General features: G+C 49.7%; 13 protein-coding genes across 13 annotated transcripts; 7 read left to right on the plus strand and 6 right to left on the minus strand.

Moving 5' to 3' along the window:
- Positions 1-101: 101 nt before the first annotated feature.
- PV06_00952 (uncharacterized protein) lies at positions 102-1,496 on the plus strand. The gene is made up of 2 exons (XM_016401521.1): positions 102-243; positions 325-1,496. The coding sequence occupies exon 2, from the start codon at positions 446-448 to the stop codon at positions 1,460-1,462; it is 1,017 nt and encodes a 338-aa protein (XP_016268574.1). The 5' UTR covers positions 102-243; positions 325-445; the 3' UTR covers positions 1,463-1,496.
- Positions 1,497-2,406: 910 nt separating this feature from the next.
- On the minus strand, positions 2,407-2,997 carry PV06_00953 (uncharacterized protein; the record flags this gene model as incomplete). The annotated part of the gene is made up of 1 exon (XM_016401522.1): positions 2,407-2,997. The coding sequence occupies one exon, from the start codon at positions 2,995-2,997 to the stop codon at positions 2,407-2,409; it is 591 nt and encodes a 196-aa protein (XP_016268575.1).
- Positions 2,998-4,037: 1,040 nt separating this feature from the next.
- Positions 4,038-6,935, minus strand: PV06_00954 (uncharacterized protein). The gene has a single exon (XM_016401523.1). The coding sequence runs from the start codon at positions 6,616-6,618 to the stop codon at positions 5,923-5,925; it is 696 nt and encodes a 231-aa protein (XP_016268576.1). The 5' UTR covers positions 6,619-6,935; the 3' UTR covers positions 4,038-5,922.
- On the plus strand, positions 4,107-5,529 carry PV06_00955 (uncharacterized protein). Its single transcript, XM_016401524.1, has 2 exons — positions 4,107-4,580; positions 4,654-5,529. The coding sequence occupies exons 1-2, from the start codon at positions 4,560-4,562 to the stop codon at positions 5,239-5,241; spliced, it is 609 nt and encodes a 202-aa protein (XP_016268577.1). The 5' UTR covers positions 4,107-4,559; the 3' UTR covers positions 5,242-5,529.
- A 263-nt stretch (positions 6,936-7,198) lies between the features above and the next one.
- Positions 7,199-8,249, plus strand: PV06_00956 (uncharacterized protein). Its single transcript, XM_016401525.1, has 3 exons — positions 7,199-7,604; positions 7,673-7,738; positions 7,797-8,249. Exons 1-3 carry the CDS (start codon positions 7,468-7,470, stop codon positions 7,912-7,914), a joined length of 321 nt encoding a protein of 106 aa, XP_016268578.1. The 5' UTR covers positions 7,199-7,467; the 3' UTR covers positions 7,915-8,249.
- Positions 8,250-9,234: 985 nt separating this feature from the next.
- Positions 9,235-10,044, plus strand: PV06_00957 (uncharacterized protein; the record flags this gene model as incomplete). Its single annotated transcript, XM_016401526.1, has 1 exon — positions 9,235-10,044. The coding sequence occupies one exon, from the start codon at positions 9,235-9,237 to the stop codon at positions 10,042-10,044; it is 810 nt and encodes a 269-aa protein (XP_016268579.1).
- An 813-nt stretch (positions 10,045-10,857) lies between these two features.
- PV06_00958 (uncharacterized protein) lies at positions 10,858-11,819 on the plus strand (the record flags this gene model as incomplete). Its single annotated transcript, XM_016401527.1, has 2 exons — positions 10,858-11,093; positions 11,165-11,819. 2 exons carry the CDS (start codon positions 10,858-10,860, stop codon positions 11,817-11,819), a joined length of 891 nt encoding a protein of 296 aa, XP_016268580.1.
- Positions 11,820-13,106: 1,287 nt separating this feature from the next.
- Positions 13,107-14,774, minus strand: PV06_00959 (uncharacterized protein; the record flags this gene model as incomplete). Its single annotated transcript, XM_016401528.1, has 1 exon — positions 13,107-14,774. The coding sequence occupies one exon, from the start codon at positions 14,772-14,774 to the stop codon at positions 13,107-13,109; it is 1,668 nt and encodes a 555-aa protein (XP_016268581.1).
- A 653-nt stretch (positions 14,775-15,427) lies between these two features.
- PV06_00960 (uncharacterized protein) lies at positions 15,428-16,102 on the minus strand (the record flags this gene model as incomplete). Its single annotated transcript, XM_016401529.1, has 1 exon — positions 15,428-16,102. The coding sequence occupies one exon, from the start codon at positions 16,100-16,102 to the stop codon at positions 15,428-15,430; it is 675 nt and encodes a 224-aa protein (XP_016268582.1).
- Positions 16,103-16,204: 102 nt separating this feature from the next.
- PV06_00961 (uncharacterized protein) lies at positions 16,205-17,884 on the plus strand. Its single transcript, XM_016401530.1, has one exon. It carries the CDS (start codon positions 16,328-16,330, stop codon positions 17,072-17,074), a length of 747 nt encoding a protein of 248 aa, XP_016268583.1. The 5' UTR covers positions 16,205-16,327; the 3' UTR covers positions 17,075-17,884.
- A 594-nt stretch (positions 17,885-18,478) lies between these two features.
- PV06_00962 (uncharacterized protein) lies at positions 18,479-19,604 on the plus strand (the record flags this gene model as incomplete). The annotated part of the gene is made up of 2 exons (XM_016401531.1): positions 18,479-18,625; positions 19,413-19,604. 2 exons carry the CDS (start codon positions 18,479-18,481, stop codon positions 19,602-19,604), a joined length of 339 nt encoding a protein of 112 aa, XP_016268584.1.
- Positions 19,605-19,768: 164 nt separating this feature from the next.
- Positions 19,769-20,502, minus strand: PV06_00963 (uncharacterized protein; the record flags this gene model as incomplete). The annotated part of the gene is made up of 4 exons (XM_016401532.1): positions 19,769-19,800; positions 19,892-20,009; positions 20,132-20,299; positions 20,398-20,502. 4 exons carry the CDS (start codon positions 20,500-20,502, stop codon positions 19,769-19,771), a joined length of 423 nt encoding a protein of 140 aa, XP_016268585.1.
- An 807-nt stretch (positions 20,503-21,309) lies between these two features.
- On the minus strand, positions 21,310-24,557 carry PV06_00964 (alanine-tRNA ligase; the record flags this gene model as incomplete). The annotated part of the gene is made up of 3 exons (XM_016401533.1): positions 21,310-21,483; positions 21,541-24,158; positions 24,206-24,557. 3 exons carry the CDS (start codon positions 24,555-24,557, stop codon positions 21,310-21,312), a joined length of 3,144 nt encoding a protein of 1,047 aa, XP_016268586.1.
- Positions 24,558-24,560: the final 3 nt, after the last annotated feature.

Raw genomic sequence — 24,560 nt, forward strand, 5'->3', positions numbered from 1 at the left:
GTACCGGCGGCATCTTGCCGTTCTATGACCGACGGCACGAGGATCTGGTGCCCTCCTCTCCATCTATATCACTTTTTTTTTTTCAAACCGTTGTCTACATCATTGGAGTCTTTTTGACACACGAGCAAACCATCTCCCCTCATCGCGCGGTTCTTCCCCTCACTTGTCTTAGTAAACGTGAGTGAGTGATACGGAGAGTACTACTGTACAAGTTGTTTATAGCCGACAACCGCAATCGTTTAGGTATCCATCCCAGCGTCCCTGAGTATATGAGTTTGTACTATTCCTTGAGCCTCGGGACTGAAAACTTTACGATTTTCACAGAGGAGGTGGGCAAAACTACACGTTCCTTTGCTAGACACTGAAAGAACGGTCGACGCACCTCACCACTCGCTCTCAGCGACACACTCACGGCCTACACACGTCACTTTTGTGTTTCCAAAACATGTCAGGGCCGCCAGTCCCATTTTCCTCTCTACCCCTCAACAAGGACGACTCTTCGACCCGCCTCAACGCCTGGGGCGCCTACGGTCCCGACGACGAACTGGGCTTCTTGAACCGTCAGACACCCGCCGTGGTCGCCGCCGCGGCGGATTCCGAGATCAAGACGGGGGTCCGGGTCCCCGTGGACGCCCCGCTCGACTTCCAAGGGGACACGCCCCTGTTCGGCCGCCAGGTGTTCAAGAAGGACGTCTACCAGAAACGTCCCCGCATCGTCCACGACGACACCTGGCACTTCAACACCCAGTCGTCGACCCAGTGGGACGGTCTGCGGCACTTTGGGTACCAAAAGGCCCAGAGGTTCTACAACGGCACCACGGTCGAGGACATCGCCGGGACCACCCCGAGAGGCCGAGCCAACCCCAACGTTTTGGGCATCCACGGCGCGGTCGAGCGTGGAGGGGTGATGGGCCGCGGCGTGCTCGTCGATTTTCGGGCCTGGGTGGACGAAGGTCCCGGGAAAGATATCGTGGGGACGAGCTTCGAAAACTTCCAAACCAGCGGCATCAAGTTTGAATGGATCCTCGAAACCCTCAAGTGGCAGGGCAACACTCAACCCCGGTTCGGCGACATCTTGATCGTCCGGAGTGGATTCTTCAAGGCCTACCGTCAACTCGTGGCGGACGGCGACGACGCAGAGATCCAGAGACTTGTCAAGATGAGTCCTCCGGGGTTGGGTGGTGTGGAACAGTCCGACCAGGTCTTGAAGTGGATCTGGGAACACTTCAGCGCCGTGGCGAGTGACCACCCGAGTTTCGAGAGGTGGCCCACGCCTTTCGACTGGAGCATGCACGAGGTCCTGTTGGCCGGTTGGGGTTGCAACATCGGAGAGTTGTTGGACCTGGAGAAACTCAGTCAGGAGTGCAAGAGGCAACAGAGGTGGACTTTCTTCCTGGCCAGTGTCCCTTGTTACGTCCCCGGAGGTGTGGCAAGTCCGGTCAACGGCGTCGCCATATTTTGAAAGTTCTGTGAGCGTACACGCGTGGGAGGAGAGCAGGGGGAGAGGGGGGGGGAAGGGAGTGACGGGAGTGAGGTAGGAGAAGTACATGTACGGGAGATGAAGGCGAAAGGCGAAAGGCGAAGATGAGTAAGAGACGAGGACGGCAGATTAAAGGATTAGGTATGATCAAGTGAAAGTGGAATGTATCTAGCCTTCACGATGATTTGTCTCTAGGATCATTCATGTGTCTTGTGTGTATATGTGTGTTTTCATTCCTCATTACGACCCACTGAGTAAGTACCGTAGCTACCCCTCCCTTCCCATACAAATACGGAGGATAGGAAGGAAGAAAAGAAAAGGAAACAAAAGGTATTATACATATTAATATCTCCGTATTGAGTTGCTCGGTAATTCCCAACTGAGACCTCCCGGTGATGACGATGTTCAATCCTTGATTTGACACCTATAACCCATGATGGATTAATCATTTTCCCTCGTAGATGAAATTATTTGATATGAGACCGGGCCACCAGACCCATCCGATGTCCACCAACACGCAGGTGTGGTTCTTGCCATGGGCTGAAATTGTCACATTTCCCAAAATGATGGGAGAGTGGCGATCGAGCTAAGCAAGCAATCATTCCCTTCGGGGTTGTTTTGTGTGAGAGCGATCACAACGGGTCTCTGCGTTCATTCATGCCATGAAGGGGGGGTTTTTTCCCTCGGGTTTTCATGGATCATGACCGTCACCCTCAGAGTCAATTGCTCAATCCTCAAAACTCCAGGGACCCTCATTCTCAAGACTCCGAATAAGCCGAAAGACTTTGTGATGGGTGGGATGTTTAGGCGTGAATACAATTTTCATTTTTCTGGTGCGTGCATGTGTTGCTGATATTTGGAAAAGATGATGACTGACCCGAGGGGAGGAAGAAGGAAGATATTGTAACAAGTTTCGAAATCTTTCTTCAACGGCGTCTCTCCACCCAATCCATCAACATTCTGTGTTTGTGATCTTCGTAGTTTTGATGGCAAAACAACGGTTTGTGACCTTTACGCAGGTGCGGATGATCTGGATGTTCAAAGGTCATGCCAAAGTTGCCGTCTTCCTGACCTCTGTACAGGTCGGCGGCCGGCGTGGCGGGACGTAGAGGTGACTCGCTCGGCGGAGGCGCGAGATGGATCCCCGTAGAGTCGACCGTCACCGGGCCCCTGCGTCTCTGTGGGCTGGACAACCGGTTGCGGATCTGTTCGGTCCATGCCTTGAGAGGTCTCGGTTTTCTCGACGAAGGAGACGGTGACCTGGCCCGTTCCGAGGACTTGGTTCTGGTGGCAGTGGCCATCGTCATTTCGTCGTCCAACAACGAGTCTGTCTGGGTGGTGTGGCAGACCATGTTTGACCTCGTCGCCGGCTGCTCGAGAGGAGCAGGACGATATGTTTCCGTCGGTTGAGTGCGAGTATCCCTCTCTCCTTCAAACGGGTACTCTACGGCTTCTTCTTCATCGACCGGGGCCGTATGTAGTCCCGGAGTACTGACTGTGATGGTAACGTCTACCATTTTCTTTTTGGGGGTTTTTTTTCCGAGAATTTGTTTTTGTTTGTTTGGTGTTGTACAGTGTTGGGGGTCTGTGTGAAATATTTTTGTAACAGTAGCAGTGTGCTACGGATGTTGATACATTTCTTTCTTGGGAATGAAACTAAAACGAAACAAGGTCCGGGGTTGAAAGGAACAGAGAATATATATACATACCGCGGATGTAGTGGTGGGAAAATTGTGGCGCGCGTACGGAGCACGGAATGCAAGGGAACCTGATTCTAAACCGACCGAGGAAGTTCCCTCCCTTTCCCACCCTTGGGTCACGGAATTCCCATGTCTCAGCATATAGTTGTGCACAAAAACAACACAGCCTCAGAACGTGCACGCGACCAATAACCATATTAGTATTACGTGGAGATTGATCGAAGCCCGGGGGGGAGTGTATTAACTCGAGCAAATAGTCTTTTTCATGACATGTACCGGGCTTCTTCCAACTTACAAGTCTGGGGAGGGGATTTGACGGGCAAACCAAAAAGTCAAACGAGGATTCCCATTGACCGCCGAGAATAGGAGATTTGGTGTGTGTATCGACATGGTGGTGCAACGAGCATATTGCCGTCTGAGTAGGAGAACTGCTGCATGAGGCCATTCAAGAGGATGTCCCGGGTAAGGGAGGGGCCATTTCAGGGTTCTGCGTTGCAACCATAACAACAGCATCAGATGATGGTATGTAGAGGAGAGTGGGTAATAAGAGTCGAAAGGGCTGGATCCAACAATGCCACTCGGTCAGTATTGGCTGCCCGAAATCAACTCGTTGTGAACATGATGGAAATCTGGGGTAAACCAAGCCCTTGTGCCACCCAGCACCCAACAGGGATTGTGAGAAATGGCGCAAGACGTGCGTTTGTACTCGTAATTCATCGGGAGGAGTCAGTCAGTCATGCATAGCCTGAGACTGATGATGGACAGGAACGAAAGAATCATCTCATCGGAGGTTGTTGAACAATTCCAAGGATGAGTGATTTCTACCGAAGGAGCCACATGTGGAGTGATTTCGATACAATACGATACCGTATAAAATACGAGCTTCAGCCAAAATCGCTCGTAGGAATTGAAACCAGACGTTACAAAGTCACCCCATTTGACATGTCAGGACAATTCCACCTAAACCCTCACAGTAAAAGATCGAGGTCAATCCATCCCTTTCGAGTCTTGTCATACCACTCCAAAAAGACAATTTTTTGTCCCTCTCTCTATCTCTCTAACCCTGCCATTGTCGTTGAGTGACCTGAGCGCGAAAACATGTCGTTACTCATAGAGACTCGGACCCACCAAAATTCTCTGGTAAGCAGATCGAAATGTAATCGGCAGACCAACCAGGCCCGATGTTCAATATAAAAACCATGATCGAATGTGGTAGGTTCTCGAGACAGGAATTCCTTTCATACATCCAACCATCATCAAAAAGGTACAAGTGAATATATTGGTAGTGTCCACCTTACCTCGCCTCCAATCTTGACTTTACAAACAACATCTCGAAGCACAACCCCTGAAAAACAACAACACAAACCATTTCCACCACAATGATTTCGGAAACCGCTCCAGTAAGCAATAGCTCGCCCCTCAAGTCCAAGTACCTTCCCGGCGATCTCTCGGCCACTGACGCACATCTACTAGGCTGTTCGAACCCACCAGCACGGTAACGAGGGCATATCGGGCGTCAAAGACAACGCCTTCATATCGTTCTACAACGACTGTGACGTGAGCGAACTCTTGTTCAAGGAGCCGGCCTTCAACCACGGGTACTTGCCTCTGGAACCAGAATCGCAACAACAGTCGACCGGGCAGTCCCGGCCCATCCCATTCAAGGCCACGAGGAGACCGACGGACCACATGAACACCGGGACCACACCCCCGACAACCATCACAGAGAAGAAGACAAACGTGGTGGACCCTTCGCCTTTGAAATCCTCCACGAAGGCCGGTGCAGAACAGAACCAAAAGAAATCCTACGAAAAGGAACGGAGACCCAGTTTCGTCGAGGTCTCCGTCCCCCACGTTCACCACGAAGAGCAGCACCACCCCCATCACCTTCACAGGCGACACTCGTCCGAAACCCACCTCCCCATGAGTTGGTGGCCAGAGGACGAGACTTGCGCCCAACACCTCTGGGTCGAACACACCGAGTGCGCCGAGGGGGACGACGTCTCCGCGGATGAAGAAGAGGATGCCATCGAGGAAGCCTTTTACGCCTCGTACGATTGAGAGATGCCTGACAAGGATCGAGTTGAAGTGATGAATCGATGAATTTTTTTGGGTCTTCTTTCCCACCTCGGTGGCCTCGGTGGCAGTGACGTCCGGACTTGGGAGCTACCGGATCAAGAGGTCACAATGGTTCCAGGAAGATTGAGAATGACATGTGACGATGAAATTGATGAACTTTTGGGAATACTGTGTACATATACTTGGCTTGTATTGAAGTTGAGAGGCGGAATCTTGACCCTATACCTCGAACCAGTTGAGGATAATCCACTATGATGATTCTTTCTTACATCTCCTCCTTCTCCATTTCTGACATTATTGACCCATTGCTTTGTTTTGCGCTCTTCATTGTCCCATAGGATTCTTGATAGCAGCCACCTTGGATAACTGGACATGAAGAATTCTCTACAAGTCTACTTTTTTAAACATCCGTTCTGAGGACCAATGTTTTGAGGACTCTGTCTCCCATGTCATGTGGTTTTATAGTATTATTGCATTATAAGTGGTTTCTCATATCCATAGACTATCATTCCAGTTTGCTGATAACGCTCACTACCTCCAATTACGTATTAATCGCCACCGTTAGATCAAAGGCGGCCGTACACTCCAAGTTGAAAACTGTGTTGAATTGCGTACATTCATGGATCAATCTCTCCTTGGCCCACGCATCGTACTCTTTTCCACTTAAGCCGCCGGTGCTCCCGTGGTGGAATCCCCATCATGGACGTTGACCGAAACGTGCCTCGAAAGAGCATCCCCGTGCACCAATTTTGGAACGATGATCTTCAACAGTCCAGCGTCCAATTTCGCGTGCGTTTCATCCCTATCGACGTCGACGGGGAAGTTGAAGGCACGCATGTAGTCGCCGATCAGTCTCTCGTGGACGGTCAGATGCAGCTCCAACTTGACCGGAGCTTCCTCCTTCTTATCCTCCTCTGCGCCATCGACGGGGGGCCTCTCCTCGCGCCCTTCCTCAGTCGGCGCTGCTGGTGCCGGTGGTTGTGTCGGCGTCGGCGTGGGCTCGAGGATACCCTCAGTGGCTGGGTCATAGACCATCTCCGCCTCTGGGATCTCCGGCCTGGTGATTTTGCTTGTCACGAGCAGGGTCCGCGTCGACGTCCAGCGCAGGTGAAGCTCGGACTTGTCCTTGATGCCGGGCAGTTCGACCTCGACGTAGAAGCTCTTCGGGGTCTCCCTCACGTCGGTCTTGGGCACGTGGACATCCTGGTCTTTGTCGTGGAAGATCCTGTGAGCCTTGTGCGCGAGGTACGGGATGGGTATGTGGTGCAGGTGGTGACCCTTTTCCGGGAAGGTGTGCGCCACGTGAGTGGTCGGGTAAGGGTCAATGTCTGGATAGGCGTAGAAGAACGACATTGGCATTGGCAATGATATGTAACCTTTTTCTCGTGTGTAAAGATATAGTAGTTTTTGATTCTTTTTTGATGTTGTTGTGTTTTGATCTTTGAGTCTCTCTCTCTCAATTGAATCCGGGGTATGGAGTCCTATTTGTTCTTCGAGTCTTCTGGACCGGCACTCTGCCACGCCCACTAAGGTCTTCCATCACGTCGACAGCTAGCAAATTTTCTTGTCTTGGTATCCGTGCCAGAAACGACGAGCACTTTCGTCACTAGGTCACGGGGACCATGTGTCGGTTTCAAGATCATGCGATGCACAAGAAACAAAAAAATCTGGAAGCTGGAGTCGGCAAGCGCCGTTGGGAGCGTGCGCACAGGTTGCATGAGGGTGGAGTGATATCAGGTCCCAAGGAAAAGCCCTAGCATACCCGGTCGATAATCTTCCGAGCAATAAGGGTCCAAGGGTCACGTTCTAGGCGTGGGCAGAGAAGGCTGGAGCCCCTGGAAAAGCGGGGACTTTGCACAGCCGGGCGCCGAAATGCCTCTTACCAGCAACACCCAATCCGAGGCCCCCAACATCATGCTCGCTAAGATGTTTCCCTCAGGCCAGTGCAGTCACCAGACGGTAATACATGGTTTCACTCGCGATTGTAGCTTGCGCGGCGATCCTACCCAACTTTGCTTATTGTTTGTCCTCATACAGAGTATATATTCCATGCCAGCAGGGATTGTTGGGATAGTCTACTTCTTCCATCACAAGCAAGCAAAGCAATAAAAAGCCATATCAACCACACATACCTTTCACTGAAGAGTTCGAGAAACTCAATCAACCCAAAGTCAATCGTTTATATCCCTTGCAACAACAAACAGTCAAATGTTGCGAACAACAATCCCGAGGTCGTGTATGACCAGAATCCGAACACCAGCATTCTGTCAATCATTCTCAACGGTGATGCCATTGAGAGCCGAAGGTGATACTGGTGCTGTTAGGTCAGGTGGTATTGCCGCAGGGTAAGTGGACGTCTAGACACAAAAACGCCAGCCAATACACACAAAACTAACACATCTTTCTCACACAGTGATTCATTCACAAGACGGGAACAATCCATGGAAAATGTATGGTTCAGACAACACGAGGTAGACAAGTGAGTTTATTTCGCACTGGCGCCTTGAGAGCACTGATATCTGACAATTTTGAAATAGTATTAGAAAAATGAGAGAAAAGCTACTGGCCCAGAAAAAACAGCTGGCCGATTTCGAACAACATCTAGACGAAATGGAAGAGGCGGCCAAATTACGGGCAACTCAAGAAGGGCAATGACTAGCCAAGAGCAGGCTGTAATGAACGACAAAAATACGGTATCCATGGCGTTTGGGAAAACATCTTCGACAATCTATCAATATCTTGGACCTGGGGGTCCCCATCAGGGCGTTTACGGGAGAACATCAACGAAGGTCTATTGACCATCCATTAGAGAAACGCAGAAAGACGCAGCAAATGACTACAAACATGAAGCAAGCGGGTAGCTCATTACAACTAACGGCCGTCTTCATACGGAGTACAATACATAATTCAGCTTCCTCCTCGTGTGGCATATACAGTTCCCACGAGTGGACGGTATTTATCAATATCGAATAATTTTTCGGCTTCAAGAACCATTACATTAAGGATAACTAAAACGTAGAATTCAAAATTGCTGATTTGGACTCTCTGTACCCAGCGTACGCTAGTTGATACCATTTGAACTGTTTTTTCTCGTTCCTTGTTTGCTTTGATCCCATACTGAATAGCTCGTAGAAGCATCGCCCGAAATCCGGGGAAAGCTCGCCCCAAACGCTCATGATGCTCACCCCATGACACCACATCATGTCAGATTCTGCTCTTGCCCAGCAATTCGCGACTTGAAAAATACAGTCATTTTTCCATCAAAGTCATCCAAGAAATCGCCAAGTGAACTATCAATGAAGGTGGCGTAATGATGCCCAAAAATCCGGGGAAATGGACAGTAAACGAGAAAGGAGCGTGGTGGATCCACCTCGTCTGTTATGTAACAATCACGCCACAAGTCGTGAGCTTTCCCATGCACGATTTTCGTTTTGGAAAAGAAAGAAAACTTATGACACCATCCGTGAAATCCCGCGTCAGAAGAGTCGTGAAGGCCTAGAAGGGGAACTTGTAAGTCCCTCGTGGAATGTCATTTGATGGAGGGGGGGTTCGTGTTTTGATGCTCGTACATATGCCGCATTGGCAAAAAAACCATGTGCCTTTTGGTGACAGTCACACTCTTCGCTCTGCCGGCAAACCCTGTCCCAAAATCCACCCAATGAGCCATTTGTTTGGCTGTTACCCATATTATAGGATCAGAGGAAACTGATGGAGCACTTCTTGTGGTCATGCCAGCCCTGCATGTGTCCGTTGGTGCACATCTCACCATCGGTTTTTTTTTAGTCTCATCAGACCACAAGCGGGAGATCAATGACCCCTTGAGGGGCGGACGCCTCGACAGACAATCACTAATGGTTCCGAGAGAGGGTCGAGGAGTTTCCCTGCCGGTGCTTTGACGTGCATGATTCGTTTCTCCATTGGGACAAGTTCGTTCCAAGGGTCACAAGGTAATAAGAACTCGAGCATGCCCTGTAGATGTTGAGACTGCTGTACGACAGACAGATCACGAGCAAGTCCTTGAACACGATAAAACTACCCTACACTTGTATACAAAATCACCCAAAACGACAAAACCACCATACTAAACAAAATAAATCAAACATCATGGCATCCGATAGCCTGTACCATATCCTGTTTTCGGTTTCCCACAGCCCCAAGGATGTGAATGAAGAGGTGGAAAAGTTGCGAGTGTGCGGCACCTTTACCGACCTGAAAGCCGCCAAGGCACAAGCACACAAGACCCTGTTCGAGGCAGGGTACGAACGGGAATGGTTCACCGAGTACGACACCCAACGGGAAGAGTTTGTCGAGCACAGCATCAAGAGAAGAACGGGTCTCTGCGTGTACGCGGTGGCTCCGGACAAGACCGTGTTCCGCATCAGCGTGGCGACCACGCCAAACGTCCAGGGCTTCAAGGCCATCGACGAAGACCACAAGATCCACTTCGACCTGTACCACGTCGTCCAGACGAACGTCGAGTACTCGGAGGATGACAGTGGACAGGCCAGGGACACCAACGTCGAAGGCTCCTTCAAGACCTACGAAGAGGCCAGGAAGTTTGCGAGCCAAGTTCTCCTCGCGCCCGAGGACGGCGTGACGAAAGAATCGTTCGAGGAGTACGCCGAAGCCGGTCAGGGAGAGAAGGACTGTGGGTTCGGCGAGAATGTCATTGTTCACGCCGTGGGGAAGAACGGCGAGAATATCTTGGTCAGTGTACTGAAGGGACAGGAGATGGAGTCGGTGAGGTTGGCCGAGGCGGCCATGAGAATTCGCTCGTTCAATTAGAAGTACTAGTACTGCGCAGGTTTGAAGGGTATCTACTATTTGCGCAGCAGGCAAAAAGGTATAGGAGGCTCACATCGTGTACATTATGGATAGGGATACCATTGTCTGGTTGTTTTCACAAACCGCTTCCTCCACGAACTGCCACTGTAGCCTTGCGGCGACCGAGTTACCACTCTGTAGAGATTACATGTACCCAGGTTCGGTATGGGGCTTCCCTGGTCACTGCTTGGGTAGGAATTCCGCATCGACCTTCAATATAGTGGTCGTAGTCGAGAAAATGAACTGAAGTTTGTCAGTCTCTCCGGATCTTCGGTGGAATGTTTTTCCAAACCGGCAACTTCCGGCCCCCCCAAGGCATTTTACTTGGCACATTTTTAACGCTCTTTTTGTCCATCTGATCTCGACGAACTTCTGCCTATCACAATAAAATCACACCACTTTCACATGCATCGCTCTACTGTATGTCGAGCGTTGCCCAGATGCCAGTGCAATATCCGGATCCTCGAAATGCTCCAAGAAATGTGGCTCGCGTCACAAGCTCCCGCTGACCCTTCCAGGCATTTCTCTCCGCAACCACGGACATGATCATCATACCATACTAGCCTTACCTGGGCGGTTTTGGCGGTAGGTCTCTACTGTTGCTGACTTTTCTTTCGTAGAATGTCCTGAAATCATAGAGTCCTCTTTTGAGGATATTTTATGACAGGATAAAACACCGTAGTCATACACACACACATCTATGGACCAAGACTTGCCGCGTGCAACAAATAACCTCCTTTCACGCCAAAGGGTTCAGCAATATCAACCAAAGTCATGTATATTCCGAGACAACAAATAGTGACGGGCACCGAGTCGCTGCTACTGACAGTGCCTTTGGTGGGTGACCAAACCTCCGAACCTTTGAGTTTCACGTTTGCATCGAGAGCCGCGCTACCATCCACCAACGCGACGACCGACAATGACAAAACGCCTCCAACGTACAGTGGGACAGCAACAGCATTTATTGCTGTGAGTGTTACTGTCCTCATATTCCTCGCCTTCACTGTGGCGTAAGTGAGAATGACAATCAAAATCTTGCTTTTTCCACAAGCATATCGACTGACAAACCAACTCCAAATAGATATGTGGTCTATCGCAAGGTTCACAACGCCGAGGACGATTCGGACGCCGAGTCATCGACATCAGACTCGGCCTGGCGGATCGAGACAGAATATGGCTCCCCCAGCAATACCATTGCCGCCAAACACCGCAGGAGGATCAAGAAGCTCGAGCAAGTGGCTCCCTCGCAAACATTGAGCCACTGGCGCTCCGACAAACAAGAACACCACGTCAAGACGTTCGCCACCATTTCAACGAAGCTCATCTGTGCCATTTGCCTGGACGTGATGCAGGACTCCGACACCATTCGGGAACTGCAATGTTGTCATGTCTACCACACGAACTGCTTGAATCTCTGGGTCGAACGTGGGCATCATGACTGTCCCTTGTGCAAGTACGATATCCTGGGAGCCCACCAGGATCCCCAAAAGGCACGCCCAGCCGACCACGCCGCGTCAGAAGGCGATTCGCAATCCGACCACCAGGATGGTCCGCGTGAACATCCTGCCGTGACGGCGTCGAGAGAGTTGGAAAGTCGGATACAACAAGCGAATGCGCCCGAAGCTACTGGTACCGCCGCCGCCGTCCCGTCATCAGCTGCCAACACTGATGTCGAGGCACAAGCCACGAGCCATAGCGAAAATGCCGGAGAGCCTACTGAGCGGCAAGTACCTTGAGATACACCTGCGGCCAGGAAAAAGCGAATGCATTGCGTTCCCGTGCAGATGAACTATGTCAAGGTTTTCAACCATGAGGAGCAAGAGCCTCATCCACGATCGTTTGAGATGATAGTGGCACATCCTATCCCAGACGGTCTACACGCATTCTCCCAGACCAAGTGCTGGAGGGAAACCTCGCGTCAATCTAGCACTTCCAGTCTCCGGTCGACGCTGTAGGGGCATTTGTCTGATGGACTAGAAGAATGAACAAGGTCAGACCTCACGCCACGGAGTTGGTGTGTTATGTTCCCTGAGAACCGAGACACACCCATCCTCATCCGCCCGCCATCCCCCCCCCAAAAAAGTCCACCGTCCTTGTGTCTCTCTATCGCCGAGGTTTGTCAACCCATAACAGTCCGACGAATTTTTGACGACGGCGGCGTCCCTCCTGGATCACACCCTCGACATCGCCAACAGTACGGCGCAAGCCCCTATCACCACTCCCGTTTGGACTGAGCAAGGTTTCTTTCCGGACAGAGTAGGTTCCCCACCGCTCATGGCCCCTTTTGCCTAGGAGAACGGTCAGCTCCCCTGCAAGTATGGAGAGGCACGCTTCAAAAGGACACGGATCAATATGGAAATCAATCTCTAACTACAGATATCAATATCAGTTAGATCATGTTCAATGTGAATTCAATGTTGAGAGTATCAGAGTTTCAAGTTTTGATTTATACGAGGCAAACTGATCGAGTATCAAACCACTCTGCATCTTTCTTCTGGCCTTTTTCTGTTTCCTGGCAAGACTCATCGAGTGACCCCCAATTATGCGTACAACGGAAGGAAAATAGAATAAACCCATCCTTTCCCCCCCCTTTTCAGTCTGTCGACCCTACCAACTTTGCATATGCCTTCTTCATGTTCATTGCCTTAACTTTCAAGAGATGAAAGCCCAATCCCAATAGATCCATCACCTCCCCAAGTCATCAATCCACCCCCTCACCTTTTTTGGAAACAATTATACTGATACAAGTACCCAGTTACCTCGGAAAAGGTAGGATGTGAAACTTTTTCTTCTTCTGTTGACAGTTTTTCCTAAAAAAAATCAAACGCCGTTCCCATGCAAAAAAAGGCTGTCTAATCTGTTTCGTCGATCGACTCGACAAAACCAAAACAATCAATTTGGAATCTGTTATTCTGTTGATCCATGCACCCTCCGCGGGGATTTTTTGGACATGCCGACTCTTCATGCCCTCATCCGATCGATCCACCGAGCGGGGGGTGATCATCGAGCTAGAATGAGCAAAATCAAGCATGACCATTGACACCATTGACACCATTGACCATCGGAGCCGGAACACCCGCCACGACACTGAACTGACCTCCTGCGCCTGCCCAGACCAACTTCTTGTCTCTCACGGCAGTATTGTCAATCATCGTAGCTGTCTCGACATCGTCATCGGTACCGAGACCGGTCTGGTAAGTCGTGCTGAAACCCCATGAGTAAGCCTTGCCGTTCTTGTCAATGGCAATGCAGTGATCCGAGGCAGCGCAAGCGAACACGGCGTGGATGTTGGGAATCTGGGTAGGAACGGTCAAGATACGGGGGTGCCCAGCCGAGTCACGAACGACGTCATCTTGAGGGAGTTCTGAGACTTTGAGACCAGTCTGACAACCGTCCAATCGTCCCCAGGTTAGAAGTTCGCCTCTGTCAGTGACAGCGACGGTGTGATGAGCGCCGCCTTGAATGCAGATGACTTTGCCCTTGCCGTGAAGGCTTTCGATGACGATGGGGTGATGGACATCAGAGCCGATGCTAGCTCCAGTCTCGTCAAATTCCTTGGGAATACCAGTCTGGCCAAAGTTGTTGAGACCCCAGGAGTAGACATCTCCGTTTGCTCTGATTGCGAACGAATTGTAGGAGCCAGCGCCAAGGTCAGTGATATTCTTGGGTAGACCGATAGGCATGGGGATCAAGCTGTTTGATGCTCTTCTTTCCAAAATACGACGACCAAGTTGGTCCTGTTGACCTGCTCCCCAACCATAAACAACACCATTTGATTGCAGAGCCAGAACGTGATTTGCGCCGGTGGCGAGTTTGGTGATCTTGCTGACTCCCTTGATCAACTTGGGGCGTGACTGCACGAGAGTCTGAGGGTCAAAACCAAAGATACCTTCGTTCGAGCGGAAAGTGCCCCAGCCGTAGACATCTCCCTCACTTGTAAGTGCAAAGGTTGCACTGTCGGTGCAAGCGACCTGAGTGAAGGTGATCCCGTGTGGAAGTGCCGACACATCGACTTCGCCAGGTGTAGATTCTTTGGGATTGATGGCAGTCTCAGAGCCACTGTCCGAATCACTGTCACTGTCATCATCGTTGTCGTCCATGTCTCGTAATCCACCTTCCCAAGTTGTATCTCGACCCAAGGCGCCTTGATCATTGACACCCCACGTATAGATCTTGCTGTCGTGTGTGAGAGCAGCAGTGTGCATTCCACCGACCGATAGAGCAACGACTCCAACATTTTCTGGTGCAAGATTGGGATTGTAACGCGGTCTCTTCACCTCGACCTGGCCTTTTGCACTTCCCAAGCCGAGCTCTCCAGAGGAACCCTCACCAAAAACAAAGACATTCAATTTCTCAGAAGGAGCATGATTGATCTGAGCCTTTGCTTTGGCCTTTGCGGTTGTGGTTTTCGCCGTGGCGATCTTCTTTTTTGGTGCCTCAGCGACCGGTGTGGCAGACTTGGCCTTCACTCTCTTCACTCCGTTGACTTTGGGCTCTTCCTCTACATCGTCCTCGGCCTTGCGTTTCTTGGAAGCCTTTGCAGGTGCCGCAACGGTCTTTGTAGTCTTGGGAGATGTCTTGTTGGCCGGTGCAGGTTTTTTGGGTGCCGCAGACTGTTTTGTCTTTGACTCTTTCATTGCTTTCTTGGGTGCTTCAGCCGCAGCTGACTTTCTAGCACGGGCGGAAGCCATGCCGGTGAGACGAGGGCGTCGAGATGAACTCGAGCTTGCGGCGAAGGAGGATCTCGTGTGAATTTAGATGGTGGCTTCAAAGGGAGGAGCGAATTGTTGTACAACGCAACAAGACGCTATGCTGGTGGTTTCGAAAGATGAACAGTGTCTGGTAAAAGACCGTTCACAAGCAAGATGATGGAAATATGAACAGCAGGACAAGATGATTAATGTTTAAGGCGATCAGATGCAGAGTATGTGAGCAAAAAAAGTTGTTGTTGTGATTGGACTCGACAAACGCGCTAATGAAGCATTCAACACATGACTAAGCACCGTTGTCTACACAAAGAAATGCGTGAATAGGAATGGCAGGGTGAATGGAATGTGAGGACGGCATACAGAAAGACGAACATTGGAAAGAGCGTGAATAAGAAATAAAAAGCTCAGAATAGTGAAGCAGAGCAGTCCAGTGACTATTGGGCTTGACTTTTTCCATTGTCATGAGCAACGTTGATAGTTGCCTCCAAGCAAGGACCAACTCGCCCCATACGTGAATGAGTAGCTGGGTACAGGTCCCACTGCCCGCTCTCCTTAACTTGAGCTCCCATGAGTCTTCCATGACACTGCTCAGCTAGCCTCGGTAGCATGAGCCGCTCATGGCCAGATCTTGCTAATCAAACTACCGGCTTCAGCTCCCTGTTGCCCTTTGCGCGAGGATTGGGTGCATTCTCATTCTCCTGAATGTAGAATCGGCGTAGCAACATGATGGCTTCTTTCCTGAAGATCCCTCCATAGCTCGGATAACCTTTCTCGAGACCCTTGTCTGAGTTGACAGCAAGCACGCTTCCATTTCCACCAAAACGATCATTTCCACAGCCGTAGTAGACACAGCGAATTCCGTACTGTCTCAAGGCCGAAGCACACATGATGCACGGTTCCACGGTGACATAGAGGTCGGTTTCCCTCAATTTACTTTGCGGGTATTTGGATAGGAATTCCGAGATGGCCAGAAATTCAGCATGGCGAGTACCGTTGAGAGATCGATTGGTATCGTTCATTCCTCGAGCGACGACCTCTCCTTTGAGGACCAGAACACATGCCACTGGGGTTTCTCCTCCTGCAAGAGCATCCTCGGCGACATTGATTGCTTGCCTCATGAAGCCTTGATGTTTCTCAAGATCTTTGAGGACTTCAGGATCGAGTTTGTCCTTGTCCTTGTCCTTGTTGTCTCCTTGATCGGTGCTTGACATGCTGTCTTCTGAGTCGGAGTCAAAGAGATAGTCTGGGAGGTTGTTGTGCTGGAGAGAAGGAAAGGAGGAGTCTCCAGGAAGATCCTGGAGGGAAGACATTACGATTACATGTTTGCTGCTTTGGAAAGAGGCAGTGACAACTGTTTGAGGGAAGTCGCGATGGCAAGAACAATTTGTACCGTTCCCCTCGGCTGACTTGCCCTGATATTTTGCTGTCACTCCAACCGTCACTGGCGGCATAGAAGTTCATCATTTATTCCGTGTTGTCTCTTCCACCTCACATCATTCTCACCACTCTAGTCTGATCTTGCGCAGCCTTCAAAGATGCGGACTCTTCGTGACCTGGTGCTGTTACTTGTCTTTGCATTCACTGCCCTGGCTGCCAGCACGACAGGGACCACCAGCGATGCATCAAAGCTACCCAAGTCAATTACCCTTTCATACGAAGTGATCGGGTCGTCTTCCGTCAAACCACTGGCTACTGTCTTTTACGATCCGAAATCTAAGAAGCATGCATTGTCATCGTGGACTCCTCCAAGCTTGGACTCTCTGAAATCAACTACTCCTGAATCTATTTCCGCGAAACTTCTCCGCATTCTCCTCCCAAATGGAAGTTCTACAGTCACTTCTTTGACCACATTCAGCGAGGACCTTCACCAAAAGATTGACCTTTGGATCTCTCCAACTGATGGTTCTGTCTTTTCGGCCGCGGTGTCAAGCCTCTCGCCACCCCCACTATCGCCAGAAGAAGAACGGTATAGGAAGAAGGTGGAAAGAGCAAAGGCAAAGGGAAGACCCATACCCGCACGACCTCCAGTACCGAATACAAAGAAAGCAAGAGAAGAAGCTGCAAAGCAATTGGCCATGTACGAGCCTATCAAGGTCAATCTGATCACCTCTGTGTCCGGCCCAGTCCCATCACTTGTCAGTCGAGCACCACCTCAAACCGATGCGGAAGGGCGAGAGGTCGTAGTAGAAGAACAACCAGAAAAGAACTTCTTCCAGAAGTACTGGTGGGTATTATTAATTGCTGTCATGCTTACCATGTCTGGGGGTGGAGGTGAAAAATAAGGCTTCAGTCCAGCTCTGCCACGTCTATCGTCACAAATCATATTCATATTTCTCGGTTCCAGCAGACGATGACAGCATCTGCTCCTTCACTGAATTATATCCTTGTCTATGGCTCTCCCTATTCCGTGCTGAGCCAAATGAAGATACGGATGTGGAGATGTCATCACTCCAAGTAGAGCAAGTTGTACTTAGCTGGAACCGAATCTGCGCAACAGAGTATCAACCACAACAGGCGAGACATATGGCGATGGCGTCATCGTCGTGCTGGAATTTTTTAGACTGTTCTGACAACTTCTCGCAAAGCTCGACAACCGAGTTGCGCCTACCAACCTGACACAAACGTCTTGACCTCATGTCGCGCAGCAGGCGACGATCTGCGTACGATTTCAAACTTTACACCACGACTTTGGACCTAATTTCTTCTCTTTAGACAAGGGATGAGAAACGACGATTTCAATAATGATTGTTGTACACCGCAATATGACGGGGCTTGCATGAATTGGTGTGAAAGTGATAATATCTCTCGCCGCAAATGGCGTTTATGGATAGATCAAGAGAGCCCTGCTCTTCCCAGATGCTTGTATATGATGGACTCCATTCTGATGAATATCGAAGCTGGCAATCATCCTGTCACTATCTAGTTACAATAGCTAGCGAGCGAAGAAGAAGAATACTGAGAAAGATCCCATACCTATATGATGCCCAAGAGCAATTCTTGAAGGCTCGACAACGCCTTGAAGGTACTACGCCAGGTCGATAATTTTCAATCAACATCTTTCGACGCCTGCCGTGTAGGAACAATCAGCATCCTAGTATAATCAATGAAATGATTGTCGTACTCCGTATTCTATTCCAATGGGTAGTACCAACCGACCCGATCCCTGAAAACAAGTACACGTAAGCTTTGACGAGGCTACGCTAATTACGAGTTTTACGTGCGCAGACTTGGAGCACAGAATTCTTTGTCACCGACATTCCATGATGGATGTTGGTTCAGGCATCTCGGGAACGAGCCATTGGTTTCAACGTAGACTCCACGATATCGAATATCCATACTCTTCTGGAGCAAGGTGTAATATTTGGACGCCGGTTCAATTGTCCAAGGTCTATGCGTTTGATCTTTGTCAAGCTTTTTGCAACCCGTCCCTGAACCAGGGTTTCTTCCGTGAAGATCTCCGGAATACGACGACAGCGTACTCGTATGATGACGGGGACTTGTACAAATAACCCGTCATCATGAATGTTAGAATCACACCATCTGATTGTATTTTCTCTCCGACAAGTCTTCCTTGTCACAGTGTTTAAACCGTGGGTCAAGAACTAATCAGACTGGCTACTCCGTATCGACATTGACGACACATTTCCCTTGCAGAAGGAATATTCACCTTTACTGGAGCAGCCAAAATGAGCGCTGCGCCCAAAGACAGCCATGACAGCGGTAGGGGCGGCGGGCAAGTCGTCGGTTCGGAACCATCGTACGCTCAATCTCAACTCGACAAATCGACGAGTCCTTGGTACGTGCCGAATATCGATAGACTTTTGATCCCAGAGGTGAGTTTTTCTGGCTTCAATCTTGGGACCGGGGGTTCTTCAGCATGTCCTTCCGATATATATTTGGAAAAAAGGGGGGGAGAAAAGGAGACCAAATGGTAGGAACACAACGTTCAAACGTTTGTTCTAGACTCAGAAACTACTACAAGAGTGTAGCGGTATTCCACCCGATGAACAATCCAAACATGTGCATGATATTGTAAAGTTCATCGTGTTTTCCCCCACATTCTGAGATGTTGACCCAAATCCTGACGGTACCGGTCAGCGTGACAAAGCATGGTCGATTCGTCACAATACCCATGTACGGGTCTCGGGGTGTTTTTGGATCCTTGTGTCCGCCACTCACCAGCTTACGGAGACATTCTCGCGACCCTCCGTTCTGGCGGTCTCTTTTCTCGGCATAGGATGCTTCATCGGTGCGGACATGAGACGACTCGTCTTCGACGGTGCACCTTCGACCGACGTGTACGGAATCGACATCGTCAGTCACTGGGACGTCGGGCACGACATGTTTAGAGACAGAGACAGATTCGACGCTCCATACATACAAGCCGATGTTTTGGCCTGCCGATGCTACCGCCACCACAAACTCAAAGCTGGCCACACTAAAAGGGACGGTCGACGTCATTCACATGTCCGCCGTGTTGCACCAGTGGCCGTGGGAAACTCAAGTCCAGGCGGCTCGTGTGGTCGTGTCGTTTTCGAAACCGGGCACGGTCGTCGTCGTCGGGTATCAGATTGGCAACGTGAATGCCGGGCTCGTATCTGACAGACCCGGCATCACAAGGTTCGACAGTGGAGGCACGACCCGGAGAGTGCGGCGAGGATGTGGGAAGAGGGAGGTCGACTGACAAACACCCAATGCATCACGAAAGCTCGTATGAAGACTTGGAAAGACACGGGTTGGGACGGGAAAGACATTGAATTCATGGACGATGGGGACATGGTTCTTGATTTTGTCGTTACCAGGGTTAGATGATGGAAGATTTTTTTGGATATGAAGAGGTATGTTTGTTGCTTGTCTCGAGAATTCATGTATGTATTTTTACATCTCGGGTATTTTCTCGGTTCTCTCTCTTTCTTCGCTCTGTCTCTTCCTCTGATGGCTGGCGGCCGGCCATGATGATACCACCACCATCATCATCACTCCTTGATTTGTTGTTTGTGAAAGAGACCTGGTTGTGGTCATAGGTATAGTCAGTCAGTCATAACCTATCCACAACCTTGGGAATTTTTGAAAATTATAAAGGAGTTTTCCAAACTTACCAGGAACTTCGGGCATCCAATTATCCCGTTTACTACAAAAGAATTCCCCCTTTGGTGGTAAATCAGTTGGTTGGTCAAGTGTGCCATAAAAGATATAAGTAAAATCTCCTGCGTTGGCCTGATCGTCACAAATAAAGTAAACAACGTCAGTCTCTGACCGTGAGAAGAGCGAGAAGAAGTACACGAGGTATACGGAGTAAAAAGATGAAACAGGGGTAAATGAAAGAGTATCAAACATACCCCACGTTCCAATATCGGGCTTCCACATTCCTTACAAAACTCACGATGCAACGTGGTCCCGCTACCATTGTCGGCCTCGTGGACCGTGATGAGTTCTTTACCTTGGACGACGGTCAAACTCTTTTCGGGGATTTTCGAGGTTATACCAAAAGGACCTCCCGTGAATTTCTGCGACGTTTTGGAACAAGTCAACCAAAAAAAAGTAATCGATAGGTACTCGGTATCATAGTACCCAGACTGGGTCAGTGCGTGAACGTGATACATACCTTGCAATTCTTACAGTGACAAATACTCGTCCTGGCCTTGCCCGCATCTTCCAATTCGATCTCGTACCTGATTTTGTTGCAATAACAACCACCGGGGAACTTCATGTCGACCAATCTCGTGGTTGAGAACGCTACCACCGATCCAATAAACTTGTCGATTCTGGCACTCGAAGATCGAGGAGATGGAGACGGCCTTGAAGAATGTAAGCTGATATCTCACGGCAGCTGTCCTCCTAAGAGCTGATATAGTGAACGCTGAAGTTGATGATGATGATGATGATGTCCCCAAAACGAGAGCAAGACTGTGCATGTCCTAATTTCTCCTCGTCTATGTTGTCATGGGATGATATCGTTTTGCTTCTTCGGCTCTAACGATATCTCAATCATCTTGAGTATGAGTACTCGTATTAAATGCGATCACATTTGCGACGTCAGATCCTCCCCCCTTGTCGTACTCTGTGTAATGCCATCGTCATTGCGTCCCAGAAAGGAAACACAATACGAATTTCGATTGGTCGATTCGATCGCAGTCGGTTTGTATTTCCGATTGGTCCAGACTTGTACTCCCTACCAAGTATCAAGAGCATCCTACTCCATACATGTACATACAGTACAGTATACCTGATGGAACGCAAGCAATGATTCTATGTTCAGATCTCATTGTCATCGGACTAATAGTCATTTGCGATGGCTTTCTTTTTGATGTACTCACAACATTCGCTCGTATCTCTATCAAGTAACAAAAATATCCCCCAGAGTGTACAAGGTCTCAGTACACTACCTTTGCAAGCACATGTAGTCTTGTGAGCATTCAATCTCTGTTCGCTCTGTGGTAGTTCATGATCCATGACCTCAAAGATGCTCTCACGATCCTCTGATAGCTTTTGCGAACGCTCAAAACATTCATGACGCTCACAGAGTGAACTTCTCCAGGTATTGCCGTGCTGCTTCGATGGCATCGTCGACCTTGCCCTGATCAGTACCAGTACCAATAGCAGTAGGTGCTTTTCCGCCAGCTTTGCCGCCGACAAGTTTCGACACTTCACTGGACCAGTCTGCAGAGGTAATTCCGGCTTTGACACCATCCTGTATTTCTTGTCAGCTTGATTCTTTTCTACTCGACCTCATTCGCCCTGTACTTACTGGACTGACAAAGCATCCATGAAACACCTTTCCATCAGGTTCGGATGCATCTGCAACGACAATGTAGACGCTCTTGTCTTTCAACTTGGTTTGCACATGTTTCACCACATCTGGCACAAGCTTGGGATTTCCGCCGACCGGTAACCTCAGAACGGCTGCCTTGGCGTGCTTGTTCTTCTCAAAGTACTCCGTGATTGTGTCGGTTGCTTTCTTCAGTTCCTCTTTCTGCATCTTCTTCTGTTGATCGAGAATCTCTTTGGCGACTTTGTTCATTCGCTCTCGGAGCTGAGATTTTTTGACGGCCGATATCGACAAGGTGTTGAGTTCAATTTGAAGGGCTTTCGCCTCTTGCTCTTTCTGAGCACCAAAAGGCATCTCTTCGAGTTTCTTCAGTCTCTCGGAAAATTCCTTGGCAACGCGCTGGACTTCATATGCGTCCTCACCCGTAACCGCAATGATACGTCGAATGCCCTTAGCGATACCACTCTCCTCAAGAATGACCAGATCCTTGATATCAGCAGTGGCCTTGACGTGTGTGCCACCACAGAACTCGATGCTGACAGTCTTCCATCGCTCATCTTTGACATTCTTCAGGATATCATCAACCTCTACACCGACAGAAACTACCCGTACGGGATCCGGGTAGGTCTCTCCAAACACTGCTCTGACGCCAGAGATCTCTCGTGCAACGACTAGAGGTACGTCCTTGGCATAGACAGGACAATTCTGTCGGATATACTCCGTGGAAAGATCTTCAACCTTTTGCAAGTCTGCGTCTGAAATGCCAGACTTGTGACTGAAATCGAACCGAAGTTTCTCTTGCGCGACAAGAGATCCTCTTTGATCAATACCGTCACCAAGAACTTCCCGCAGAGCAAAGTTGAGAATATGCGTGCCTGTGTGGTTGTTTCGGATAGGCCATCGTCTCAGCTCGTCATATTCACAGATGGCTTTATGTCCGACCGAGAAGTGGCCGTACTTCATATAGCCAGTATGTAATACATAACCAGCATACAGTTGCACATTTTCGACCTCGAGTTCGGCCTGGCCATCGATGACGATGCGACCAGTGTCGTATTCTTGACCACCTTGTTCGGCATAAAAGCATGTCTTGTCGAGGATGATACCAATCTGCTCGCCTTCGGGAATAGATTGCGTGTCAGGGTGGAATTTCTTTGCATGGTAAATTGCCTGAATGGTACCAGTGACGTTCTCGAGCCCGTATTTCGCACTGTCGTCCGTCTTCGTAACACCGGGCATCTTTTCGAGTTCGCCGAGGTCGTGAACATCCAGCTTAAGAAGATCTAGAGCAGCCTTTTTCTCGCCCTTGCTGGCTTCTTTCGCACGCAATCTCGCTGCCTCAAACTCGTTGTCGTCGATAGAAAGATTCCTCTCTTCTGCCATCAGTCGAGTGAGATCCACAGGGAAGCCAAAGGTGTCGTAAAGACGCCATACATCAGCACCGTGGAGACTCTTCAACCCCTGACCCTGACTCTTTTGAGCGTACGTCTCGAATTGCCGTTCTCCTCGATCGAGAGTTTTTGCGAATGACAATTCTTCCTCGTTGAGAATTTCTTTGACTTCGTCTTCCTTTGCGACGATTTCCTTGAACATGCCACCCATCTGTTCCACCAGACTCGGCACGAGCTTAGCAAAAAAGTCGCCAATTTCGACATTGAAGTATTTCCGGGCATATCGCGCACCACGACGTAATACACGTCGCACAACATAACCTCGCCCTTCGTTGTTGGGAATACCACCGTCGCTGATGGCGAAGGTCAGGGTGCGCACATGGTCGGCAACAACCCGATATGCAGTATCAATACCATCCTTGTCCTCTTCGCCAAACTTACCAGAATATGGCCTGGCGCCAGTGACTTCCTGAATCCGTGCGAATATCGGGGTGAAGACATCCGTGTCGTAATTTGACATCTTGTTCTGCAAGACACTAACCAATCTCTCAAAGCCCATACCCGTGTCGACATGCTTGTTCGGTAACGATCGCAAGCTCTTATCTGGCTCTCTATTGTATTGGATGAACACGTTGTTCCAGATTTCCAACACATTGGGGTCATCCTGGTTGACCAAGTGTGCTGCATTTCGTCCCCCGATTCGATCGTAGTGGATTTCCGAGCAGGGACCGCATGGGCCCTGCTCGCCCATTTCCCAGAAGTTGTCTTTCATGTTCCCGGGCAAAATGTGATCCTCGGCGACACCAACGCTCTTCCAAATCTCCTTCGCCTCAAGATCCGGTTCCAGTCCGCCAGCTTCGTCGCCTTCGAAGTACGTGACGTACAGTCTGTCGGGTTCAAGACCGAAGACCTGTGTGAGTAGCTCCCACGAATATGTGATAGCTTCCTTCTTGAAATAGTCACCAAAGGACCAGTTGCCCAACATCTCGAAGAAAGTGTGGTGGTAGCTGTCCTTGCCGACATCGTCGAGATCATTGTGCTTGCCGCCCGCACGTATGCATTTTTGAGAGTTGACCGCACGCTTGTATTGGCCCTCTTTGCTCGTAGGATCGACGGTACCGAGGAATATCGGCTTGAATTGGTTCATACCGGCATTTGTGAAAAGTAGGGTTGGATCCGATAGTGGTACTACAGGAGAAGATTTCACTGACCTGGGTCAACATCTGTGTGGACTTGAACTGGGAGACACTCACCAAATGTATGACCTCGATCCTCAAAATACTTGAGGAAGGTGTCTCTCACGACAGGAGCACTCCATTTGTGAGGCTTGTCTGCTGTCGTTGAAGCCATTCTGACTGTCGTGTGCCACTGCACTCGCCCCAGTGCAGGTGAGTATGGACGCCTGTAGTTTTGTCGACGAGGTCCTTCTGCGCGACACCGATTCGATATTTGGTCCGGTGTTGTCGGCGTAAGAGACCAAAGTAATCGAATAGACCTTGCAGGCGTGAGGATATGGAAATTGTGAGTCAATGGGGAATTTGTGTATCGAGGGGCAGAACTGATGATTGCAGCAGGCGAAGCAGCTGTGGCTCTCCAAATCGACATTCA

This window comes from Exophiala oligosperma, assembly GCF_000835515.1.
Source record: "Exophiala oligosperma strain CBS 72588 unplaced genomic scaffold supercont1.1, whole genome shotgun sequence".
In the NCBI taxonomy this organism is placed as follows: domain Eukaryota; kingdom Fungi; phylum Ascomycota; class Eurotiomycetes; order Chaetothyriales; family Herpotrichiellaceae; genus Exophiala; species Exophiala oligosperma.